The sequence below is a fragment of the Solanum lycopersicum genome, chromosome 12, assembly GCF_036512215.1.
Source record: "Solanum lycopersicum chromosome 12, SLM_r2.1".
NCBI classification, from domain to species: Eukaryota; Viridiplantae; Streptophyta; class Magnoliopsida; order Solanales; family Solanaceae; genus Solanum; species Solanum lycopersicum.
The window spans coordinates 61,070,063-61,081,779 of record NC_090811.1 but is presented as its reverse complement, the minus strand read 5'-3'; the positions used below and the strand labels follow the sequence as shown (position 1 = coordinate 61,081,779).

The window sequence follows — 11,717 nt, the reverse complement described above, 5'->3', positions numbered from 1 at the left end:
TTATCTTACGAATATCAAACTTTTTAGACGAAATATATTTCAAATCAGTTAACCAAGTGAATGAATATTTAGTAATTCAAATCGAGTTTAGAAGTAAAATCGAAAGCAAATGACAAAGTTTTTGGCCAAAAACATTCTTCAACTATACCTCAAACTTAAACTACATCTTTAAAATATCATTTTTAGCTGAAAATATCCTTTAACTATTTTCCAAACTTAAACTACATCCTTAAAGTATCAATTTTAGCAGAAAACATCCTTTAAGTATTTGTAACTGAACAACTTTCATCCTTTTGTTAAATATTGTCAAAAAACTAAGGGATCTTACGAAAACATGAGCAATTAACGTGACTATCAACAAAAGTTATTATACATAATTTCATTACTTTCTATCAAAAATTCTTGAAAAATATAAAAAATGTTAGACACTGTTGCTTATGGAAACTAAAAATGATTGGAAGGTGTGAGCGTATATGATTTGTCTTTTTCGTAACAGAAAGAAGTTGGAGATTAATTATTTTAAGTTTTTGGTCAAACTCATCCTTAAACTATATTTCAAACTCAAACTACATCCTTAAAGTATCATTCTTATCATAAAATATTCTTCAAGTATTTTAAAGTAAACAATTTTCACCTTTCTACTTGAATTTATCAGAAAACTAATCGATATATCCCACAAAAATTAATCGTCCCTTCCTAATTATTATTCTTAGATATGCCAAGAATATTAGTGATTTTTTTCGTAATTGTGTTAAGAATTATGCAAAATCTTTTAATTTGACTGTTTTTCATTAATTTTTCATATAATTTTAATAAAAATATTACTAATTTAAATATATTTGTTCTCAATTGAATATGCTAGAAACGACATTTGTGGAGACTTCCCATTTTAAGAATGTAGAATGAAACTCAAATACGAAACATAATCAGGTCACTTTGATATTAGATTGACCCAAAAATCTATTGATTTAATTGGTTAAGAAAAAGATAAAAATAATTAATCTTCAACTTCTTTCCGTTATGGAAAAGGCAAATCATGTACGCTCACACCTTTCAATTATTTTTAGTTTCCATAAGCAACAATGTTTAAGATTTTTTATATTATTCAAGAACTTGTGATAGAAAGTAATAGAATTATGCATAATAAATTTTGTTGATAGTCACTTAACTGCTCATGTTTTCGTAAGATTCTCTAGTTTTTTTGATAATATCTAACAAAAGGAGGAAAGTTGTTTACTTAGAAATACTCGAAGGACGTTTTCTGTTAAAAATAATACATTAAGAATATATTTTAAGTTTGGATATAGTTAAAAGATATTTTTTGCTAAAAATAATACTATAAAAATATAATTTAAATTTGACGTATAATTAAATGATGCTTTTAGACAAAAACTCACAATGAGACGTGAGTAATTATTAGAACGGATACCTAACCAATCGCTACTCCACCTCCTTCTCAACATTTCCACACATTCAATTTCATCATATTGAAAATTGCAAAATCATCAAAATTCTACAGTACGATCATCTCTATTGTTGAAAGATCAAATTCAGCTTGTTTGTGACTGAGTTATAGTAATTGTTGCTGCTGTAATTGTGTGGTCAATTAGGTAATCGATGATAATTGTGAAGGATTTGATTTGAAAAAGCACAAAAAATGAGCACCGAAAGGCAATCGGTGACTGTTCGAGACCTTGTTGAAGAAGCTAAGAAGAGAGTTGTTTTCTTAGTCATATGTGCTATTGGGCTCTCCTATTTAATGTCTCGTGAGTATTCATTTTTATTTTCTAGAGCTATTGTAGTTTACCGTAATCCTCTATCGCTGCTGGTTAAAATTATTATTTTTTGTGTAATATGTAGTTGATATTGAATTTCTTTGTGTATTTACTTTAAAGTAGTTTTGATTATTGTTAATGAAAATCCTTGTTCCGCCGCGCTGATGAGGGCCTACCTTGTGTAGATGTACTTGAAGTAAGGATTTGATTGATTTGAAGGCTCAGACTAGGGTATGACATTCCATACTAATTTTTTTGATCCAAGGTCTTTCATGTACAAGTAGGGATGGATTCTAAGGTTACTTATTTTGGTTGTGATGAGGATTTTAATAATGGATGCGAAGTATGTAACTGTAGAGTGGCTCTTTTAGGCCTCCCTCTCCTTTTTGACCTTGCAAATTCTTTTTAAACCACTTCAGTAAGGAGAGAGAAATGCAGCTTCTTTGGTGGTTTGAATGTGCTACAATGAGCTCGTGTGACTCGAAAGGCCCAAGAATCAATGAGTGACTGCTGAAACTAGCTATGAAATGACAATGTAGGATCACTTTAATCGAGAATTCCCTAGAAGACTTGATAAACTAGCTAATCATTAGAGGAATGAGTTACTAAATGTAGATGTTATAAACTTGGTAAACCAAAGAAGGAGAAAAGAAAAGAACTGCTGCATAAGTATATTGACCTGTATCGGCTCGATCTGCTGGACTTTGAATTTGCTACCTTGTGTGAATTGGGTTGTTACAATGTTACCTTGTAAGAGCACTTCGACGGAGGAGTGCACCCAGTTAACAATAGGATTAGATTCCTGACCACAGGTGATTGATTATTTGTCTCAAAAAACCATTTATTATGTCTAAATTATTAACTTTGAACTCAATAACTCGAAAGGACTAAAATCCCGAACCCATAAGTTTCAAATCCTGATTCTGCCTCTTCTGATCACACAAGTTTATTCATTCAAAATGTGATCAACTTCCTGCTCGTGTATCAACATTTGCTGGTTGTTAGCTAGATTAATATGATTTCTACGGAAACATACTACATGCTGAGGAAAGTACTAGGGATCCCATGCATGTTGATAGAAAGAAATTCAAGAGTTCTCTCTTCACTAGAAGGAATCCTGTGCAAAAAAATAAAATGAAGTAGTTGGAAAAAGTCAGATCTTGTATGTTACTCCTTTCTATAACCTGAGCTGGTATGCAAGCGAGACATGATGCACATGCCATCCAAAGTTTAATGTATTTTGGGTCTCGGTATCCAAGGAAATGAGGAGATTGATGATGCTGTGACACATCATATTAATGCAGTGTAGATAAGTGGAGGCTTGCATTTGTAGTATTGTGTAACAAGTAGGTGTTACCAGAACCTTAAGGCAAGTTCTACAGTGTAGTGGTTCAACCAACTATATTGTATGGGGTAGAGTCTTGGTCAAGCAAAAACTCTCACGTTTAGAAGATGAAAATTGTAAAAATGAGGAAGCTGCAGTGGATGTGTGGGAACACTAGGAGGATCGGATTAGAAATGAAGATATCCAAAACAAAGTAGGAGTGACCTCAATGAAAGACAAGATGCGAAAGCGAGATTGAGATGATTCAAACATGTTAAGAGAAGATGCATGGATGCCCTCTGCGGAGGTGTGAGAGGTTGGCGTAGATGGTTTCAGTTAGCTAGAGGTAAGTCGGAGAAGTATAACGGAGAAGTGATTAGACAGGACACAGTGCAGTTGCAGCTTACATTGGGTATGTTGTTGTTGCAGAAAATACTGTTCCTTTTGTTCTAGATTTGTGCTAGACCATGCATAGATACTATTGATGCTTACGTTATGATCTAGTGCTTTTGCCGTCACATACTTTAACTCTATGTGAAAACAGAGATTGAGAAGATAATAATTACTAATAAAATGTATGGAGTTCGAAAAATTGTTGAACCTATACAGTGCTTGTCGAGTATAGCTCCTAAATCTACATTCAATCTTTTTTCAATCTTTTGATACAAAGCCTTACCAACAATATTTGTCTCTCTTCTTTTTTTAGTACACCACTCGGAAAAACAATGCTTGCTAAAAGTAGAATAGAGCTTGTGAGATGGTTCAGATGTATGGTATATCTTCTTCTTTCTTCAGTGACCTTCTTATAGAGGTGGATGATCAGACTGAAGGTTTTTTTTTAGAAGAGATGACAACCCAAGAGATTTGATTCTTGGAGAAGGAAGGAGGGTCCTGTTTCCAAGAATAAGGTCTTTATTGACTTTCAATCAATTAGTCCATTGATCAGCTTTGTGGAGCAATTCTCTCCAAACAAGATTTAGGGACTCCAAATGAGATCTGCATCTTGGTCTATGTCATGATTTCTTCTTTATTGATGGGTTCTTGATAGCTTACTTTTGAGTTCTCCTTGATTTGTGATGGTATCAGTTATTTTTAATAGTTTCCTTTGATTGATAGATAAGAGGTCTTCCCGTTGATTCTAATCAATTTACAACTTGCTTGTTGGGATCTTCCTGTTGATTGTAATCAACTTACAGCTTGCTTGTTTCTTTTTCCTTTTGTGCCGCTTTACAGGATTCTTTCTTGAGTTCCTTTCCAGCCTGCATAATACATACACATCATCAAAATTAGCACACTAACTTCTATGAGAAATTATATCAGACTTCAAGAAGTCCCATTTTTATCAGGCTGGCTAGAGAAAAATCCATAAAGTTAGGTGAATAAAAGAAGATGAAAACATTAAAACTATCAAGAAAAAGTTCCTAAAGGCTAGAAGTAATTATGGATAACTATTCTTGTGGCGATCGGCACGACACATAGGATTCACAGTTCTCTTACAATGTACTATATGGATACCATTTCAAGGTCCACAATGATTCAACCAATAGATTTGATGCAGGAAGGCATGGAAGCCAATGTGAAGAAAGAATGAAACCTAAGATATTTATGAGTGCAAGGCAGTAAAAGAAGCCAAATGTTGTCTGACTCGCAGGGAGTATTTCTTTGCAACTTTTCTGACTACTTAATATGTCATAGATCAAAGTTGAGAAGCTTAAAATTGGAGGAACTAAGAGGTAAAGCGCAAGTGGAAGTGTCCTCCTTTAATTTATGACCGATGACTAACAACTTAATACAACTGTGAAGACATGCATGGTTGGTCAACAAAGGTAGAGCCAGGATTTGAAGCTTATGGGTTCAGGATTCTAGTTCTTTTAAGTTATTGAGTTCTAAATTAATAATTTGTGCATATTCAATGAATTTTTTAAGATAAATACCGGGGTTGGACCAAAGCTATTGGGTTTGGCTGTACCCCATAAGCCATATTGTAGTTCCACCCCTACTGGTCAAGCAATAGGCATGAAGATATGTTTTTATACAATGTGTGTGCATTTTCCCTCGATTTAATTCTATATAAATGTCTATTTATCTTAGTATCTTCTCTTGAAATAAAATGTGTGCTAAAGCAGGAAACAATCTGTTGCCGTAAGACTTTACCAAAGTTTATTGAAGGATTTGATCCTTCTTCTTTGTGCTCAGAGAAATCATTTTTTAATAATGTTCGAGCATTTCTGTAGTTGTGATGGCCATCTGTCTTGGGATTGAGTATGATGCTGTAAACTACTTAATCGATGTACCGGAACAATTGTTGATGCAATTGCTGTACTTCACCGCTTCTAGTGTTTCCCAGTATAAAGTTTCTTGTATTGTAGCTGCCTATGTAGGAGCTAAGTCTAAGAACCTACACTTCTGTATGTCTGTCATGACAAATTTCTCTCTGTAAGCTACATGCATCTTTGAGAGATACTTTTTTTTTTAAAAAAAGAAACTGCAGTGGGATGAAGGCTGAATGTTTGCAATCCGTTGGTTCCAATATCTGGATTAAACTTACAGTTGACTATTCTTTAGACATACTATGACGACAGGCCTTATAAACCTAAATTGTCATTTTCCCCTTGTTTTGCTTCGCAGTGACGAGCTCCTCAGTTTTTGTCAACTTGCCTGTAGCTGCACTCTTTATTGTTTCCCTTCGTTATCTGTCTCTTGATTTTGACGCGCGGATGAAAGCTGTAACATATAAAAGTAAGTCATCCATATCAAACAGCACTTTTCAGAGGAAACATATTGATATTCCAAGAACAGTTAATGAGAAGCCCACCTGGAGGAAGAAAGTAAATTCACCTGCTGTCGAAGAAGCAATAGATCACTTCACCAGGCATATAGTTTCTGAGTGGGTCACAGATCTCTGGTACTCCCGCATAACCTCTGATACACAGGGTCCTGAGGAACTAGTGCAGATCATGAATGGTGTACTAGGGGAAATTTCACGTCGCATGAGAACTATTAATCTTATAGATCTCATCACAAGGTTTAAAATTTTAGTTCCTGGATGTTGCTGAAGATTTCCTCTTTACCTTAACTTTTTATCTTAAAGAATTCATTCAACTGAACACATGCAGAGATATTATCAATCTAATACGCACTCACTTGGAGCTGTTTCGTGCAAGCAAAATAAAGATTCAGAAGAAACGCCCAATTTCTTTGACAATTGAAGAGCTAGATGTGGAGCTTAAACTGGTGTTGGCTGCAGACAACAAATTACATCCTGCTTTGTTTTCTCCGGAGGCTGAGCACAAAGTAGTTTCATTTTTATTATCTCTTAACAACTGATAATCAATTGATTTCTAGAAGCCCTTTTGGTCCGGATGTTTTATTTATCTTATATTAGTCTTCTTGATCTGCAGGTACTCCAGCATCTTATGGATGGTCTCATTTCATACACTTTTCAGTCAGAGGATGCACAGTGCTCTTTATTCCACAACATTGTCAGGGAGCTTCTTGCTTGTGTTGTAATGCGACCAGTATTAAATATAGCTAATCCAAGGTAACAGTTTCCTAGATCTTGCTTGTTGTAGTCAAATTTTGTTCTGCTCTTTACTTGTTCAATAACTTTTGTCAGGTTCATCAACGAGAGGATTGAGTCTCTAGTTGTTTCTGTAAAGAAGGGTGATAAAGGGAACACAGCAGCAGAAACTGAACCACAGTCCAGGCCGGTTGGATCTGGTAAAATATCAGCAGATCATTTTTCTCGGGTTTTAGATCCTTCTGCCAAGGGCGTAGAGCTTGTACAACTAAAAAATGACCAACCTAATAACACTGAGGAGCATGCCATGAACACTATGAATGGAACAGATTTGTTGTTGGACCCTTTGCTTTCACTTGATGCTCGGTCTACTCGTTCTTGGAGTTCTTTGCCATCACAAGCCGATGCAGATGACGGAAGAGGTATTCATAGACACCATTCTGGAGGAGAGTGGGGTGAAAGGCTAGATTTGCTTTCTCGTAGAAAGACTGAAGCCCTGGCCCCTGAAAATTTAGACAATATATGGGCAAAAGGCAGAAACTATAAACGGAAAGAAGAGGCCAATCTAGCATCTGATAAACTCAAGAAGAGTTCGTTGATAAGTGCACCAAAATCGCCAGGACACTCAAAGGAAGCTAAACAGAAAGAGAGTGAGAGAGCAAACAAGGTTGGAGCTAAGCATTATGTGAAGGACAATGCTACCTCGCAAGGTGATTTGAAAAGACCAATTTATCCTCCAGATTACTCGTATCAAGAGGAAAATGAACATAGCTCAGATGAGGATGAATCAGAGAGCACTAGTTCTTACACTACTGAAGATGAAGAACCCAGCAGTGTGACTGGTTTTGACTCTCCAGGAACTCAAGTGTGGGATGGGAAAAATATAAGGAATGTCAATCACATTCATCATCCACTTGAAAATAATGAAGGCCATAAGAGAAGAAATGGAAAAGCTAGTAAAACACATATTCGCTCTAAACACTTAAATAGAGTACTGTCTGGACGGAAAAGGTCTAGATTAAGCAACCAAACGGAACACTTGTGGCAAGAGACACAAAGAACCAGCTTCTTACAGGGGGATGGACAAGATATATTAAAATCCAAAGAAAATGTGAAACTGGATGGTCCAAGTGATGACTCTGAGACAGAAATATTCAGTAGAATTTCTAGTGACACTAACGCATCATCATATGTATCGTCAAGAAGCTTTTCGGAAATTCATAGTATGGGTCCTTATTCTACAACAGGTTCTATAATTGCTGATTCTTTTTTGAAATTAAGAAGTGAGGTATGAATTTGATTGTCATCCTTTTGTCCATGTTACCTACTTAAGGATTAACTCGGATGATCTTGGACGTCTACTGAATAAGCTTTTTCTCTGTTGCAGGTCCTGAGTGCTAATATCGTAAGAAGTGGCTCCAAAACTTTTGCTGTTTATTCCATATCTGTTACAGACATGAACAATAATAGTTGGTCTATCAAAAGAAGGTAGAGTGATTTGAACTTTCTTTTGTTAGGCGGGGTGATGATCACTCTTTTGTAGAGATTATGATCTCAAGAATCCCTTGCATCAAATTAAAATTTAGGCTGCTAGTTGCAGGTTTCAACATTTTGAGGAGCTACACTGGCGTCTTAAGGAGTTTCCGGAGTACAATCTTCATTTACCTCCCAAGCATTTCCTCTCTTCAAGTCTGGATGGTCCTGTCATTCGAGAACGGTGCAAATCACTTGACATATATTTGAAGGTGATACTTTAATAGATGGCACATGACTGTCCCTTCCTTTAGCAATCAATATTACGTTCTTCCAGATCATAGTGACATCTTGTTCGATGCATTTGCTATGATATCTAAATAATGTTGAAATGTTACTCTTTCACTCCTTTAAATATGTTATACTTTGCGTTTATCATAGCACTTAATCTTGGTCTTAGTTCTGTAGTAGTACTTGGACTTTCATATCTGCCAAGAATTGTCTTTCATATTCCTGAAATCAATAAAATACCTTTACTAGTTCCAGTGCTATTTGGACGTCATGGGTTGCCAAGAGAAGGTTAAGATTAATCAGGAAACTGCGTTTTGGTATATAGTCCTCTAAAAGATCTTGTTCACTTTTATCTACTACTTTGCTTTTATTTCATTTGTCTAATGTTATCTTTGTATTTTTTTGGCTTCTGTTTCTGCTTCCCTTAGAAACTTTTGCTGCTCCCAACTGTTTCCAACTCCATCGAAGTATGGGACTTCCTCAGTGTGGATTCACAGGTTGAAAACATTATCAGTTTACAGTTTCTTACTCTGGATAGGCTTTAGAACAAAAAGAGTTGATTTTACATTCTTTCTCTGTTCCTTTGTTTTGTTATGCAGACATATAGCTTCTCAAACTCCTTGTCCATAATTGAAACATTACAGGGTGAGTAATCTGAGTTAGCATGATGAGAGGGAAAAGGGGTGGGGCATCGTCCTGTGTGTTAGTTATAAATAGTTTATATGGATACTGGATTTCAGCTGACCTGGACAGGACTGTACGCCAAAAGAGTAAAGAACCTCCGCATGGTATAAGCCCTCGAACTGATCTGTTATCCTCCAAGGGGAAGCATTCTAATACTGAAAGCAAGAATCTGACTTCAAGGATAGAACACGATCATGCAGGACATGAATCAAGGTTCAGGAAAGATTATGTTGCACTCTCTCCTCCAAAAAGACCTCTCACAGAAACTTTTGAGGATTCAAATAGTGACAACAAGGTGCATGCAAATAGAAAATCAACCCCAAACATGCAGACGACATCAAAATCAGTTGAAACTAACTCACTTGCATCACCTGAATCTCTTGTTGCTGCTACCGTGGATCCTACCTTTCCCAGTGAGGTAGTCACTTGTCTAATTTGGAAAGAATATACCTCCTTGCACTATTGAACTCTAAAGAATATATTGCTTCCGATTCATCGATTATGGGAAGATGAGAAGGTTCATTTATTGAAGGATGCTTTTATATTTGATGTAATTTCTAAATGGCTCTAAACCTCATTTTTATTTCACTGTAGTGGGTGCCACCAAATTTAACTGTGCCTATATTAGATCTTGTCGACGTCATTTTTCAGCTCCAAGATGGTGGATGGATCAGGTAGTATTTACATATGTGACTATCAAATTATGCTCTTGGACTTGATTTTAAATGCACTTGTGTCATGGACTTCATTTTAGGAGGAATGCATTCTGGGTGGCTAAACAGGTTTTACAACTAGGAATGGGTGATGCATTTGATGATTGGCTGATTGAGAAAATCCAGCGTCTGCGCAGGGGTTCAGTAGTTGCAGCAGGTATCCAACGTGTTGAGCAGGTATTGTTCAAGTGCCCATTTGTTTATTTTTCAAGAAAGAGAGGTGATAATGACAAAATTTATTTGCATGTGGGATAGTTATGTTTTTGGCTCCTGGATAAGTGTCGTTAGCTCTCAACATATTTTTGTTCGGGAAATTCTTGTGTCTTTTTGTTCTTTTTCTGATTGTGCTCTATGTTCTTTCTCCCCTTTTAGGAGGTGGAGACAGGGCACTGGAGTATGTGCTGTCATCAGTCATCATCTAACTTGCTTTATTGATTCAAATGAAAGAGCTGGTGCATGCTTCTTTAAAATCGTTTTAATGCAGTTTCCCATGACTCTGGACAGCCAAGATTTCAATGTTGGACTAAGTATCGGTTAACTCTTTGTGCTCCATGTAGATTCTCTGGCCGGATGGTATATTCATCACAAAGCACCCAGCACGTCAACATCCTGCTCCCACCTCATCCCCTAATTGTCCTCCAGGCCAACCTTCAACTCCATTATCTTCGCCCAGGCTGGAGAATTCACAGAAACTGGATGAGATGCAGAAACTAGAAGCAGAGCAACGTGCAAAATTTGTTTATGAGCTAATGATTGGTTGGTTCTTTTACCATATTCTGTTGGATATATGCATTCAACTCTACTCATTTTCTTTTTTCCGTACTCAGCAATTGTTCGACTCCTATTATCATTTGCAGATAAGGCACCAGCTGCTATTGTAGGACTTGTTGGTCACAAAGAATACGAACAGTGTGCAAAGGATCTTTATTACTTCATCCAGGTAATCAATCACCACGTCATTGTGTTCAGGAAACTAGTTAATATGATCATACCGTATTAACTTCTTTCATCCGTCTTACTTTCTGTGTTTGACCTCTTCTAACTTGACTTTTTTTTTCTTGTACAGTCATCTGTGTGTATGAAGCAGTTAGTCCTTGATCTTCTCGAGCTATTACTGGTGTCCGCATTCCCAGAGCTGACTTCTGTATTTAACACATTGCATGAGGAGAAGGAGAGATTTGGAGAACTCAAAATAGATTAAGTGGATCGTTTGCCAAAATGCCATTTTTCGTCGTACAATTTTAAGGGAAATCGTCAACAAGTTTATCCCGTTAATCATGGTATTCTTTCTGTGGAAGCACAAAATGCTAGGTTCATTTTGTCAAATATGTTGTCTGGAAATCCACAAATGATGGATTAGTAAAAGCAAGATATGACTTAGTTATACTGAATTTGACTATTTAAGATGAAGATAGAGTTTGGCTATAGATTCTCAAATATTCTTTTGACTGGTCATTTTTGGGTGAAGTTTCATTATGTATTTTTGTGAGAAATATTTGACTTTTTAAAGAAGCATGATTAATATCCTAAAGTTCTAAAAACTATTCAAAATACATAACATCCAAAGAGTTACAAAAGCAGAGAGTGAGCTGAACCTAACCAAGCCTAGACAGACATGAATTTAACGACAGAATGACTAAAATGATATACTAAAACTTACATTCTCGTATTCAGGGGTGGACCCACACTTGGTCAAGGGGTTCGCTGAAAAATACATTATATATAGAGATAAAATTTTGGTATAATAAATACATCTCAAAGTATTGACAACTCTTGATACACGTGAAAGGTTTAGTCTAATAGTTAAAAAATCGTAAATATTCCTTAAGATAGTGTGTTCAAGCCCGGTTGGCCAAGTAAGGCTATATCTTCGTACTAGTTCCACTTGAAGAGGTCTCTTTAGCAAAGAAGTCACTGACCTTGAATAGCCAACTTTC

At 36.1% G+C, this 11,717-nt stretch overlaps 1 protein-coding gene across 6 annotated transcripts; it reads left to right on the top strand.

Moving 5' to 3' along the window:
* Nucleotides 1–1,370: 1,370 nt before the first annotated feature.
* Nucleotides 1,371–11,311, top strand: LOC101268076 (uncharacterized). Of its 6 annotated transcripts, none has more exons than XM_019211540.3 (16): nucleotides 1,371–1,766; nucleotides 5,728–6,124; nucleotides 6,216–6,393; nucleotides 6,501–6,640; nucleotides 6,716–7,907; nucleotides 8,007–8,107; nucleotides 8,220–8,364; nucleotides 8,812–8,880; nucleotides 8,983–9,028; nucleotides 9,124–9,171; nucleotides 9,253–9,485; nucleotides 9,662–9,741; nucleotides 9,822–9,957; nucleotides 10,338–10,536; nucleotides 10,638–10,720; nucleotides 10,847–11,311. In XM_019211540.3, exons 1-16 carry the CDS (start codon nucleotides 1,658–1,660, stop codon nucleotides 10,979–10,981), a joined length of 3,291 nt encoding a protein of 1,096 aa, XP_019067085.1. In that variant the 5' UTR covers nucleotides 1,371–1,657; the 3' UTR covers nucleotides 10,982–11,311. The 6 variants fall into 6 exon arrangements, with proteins under 6 accessions (XP_019067085.1, XP_004252340.1, XP_019067087.1 ...); XM_069292841.1 differs by adding an exon at nucleotides 1,961–2,006 and having other exon boundaries at nucleotides 1,419–1,766; nucleotides 9,124–9,485; XM_010315978.4 differs by adding an exon at nucleotides 4,658–4,925 and having other exon boundaries at nucleotides 1,487–1,766; nucleotides 9,124–9,485.
* The last annotated feature ends 406 nt before the right edge of the window (nucleotides 11,312–11,717 follow it).

Bases quoted from the DNA above. Each gene is read 5' to 3' on its own strand.
- LOC101268076 (XM_004252292.5), top strand. From the start codon at position 1,658: ATGAGCACCGAAAGGCAATCGGTGACTGTTCGAGACCTTGTTGAAGAA. The intron at 6,641-6,715 runs GTAACAGTTTCC...AACTTTTGTCAG, and splicing joins TTAAATATAGCTAATCCAAG to GTTCATCAACGAGAGGATTG. The intron at 8,881-8,982 runs GTTGAAAACATT...TTTGTTATGCAG, and splicing joins TCCTCAGTGTGGATTCACAG to ACATATAGCTTCTCAAACTC.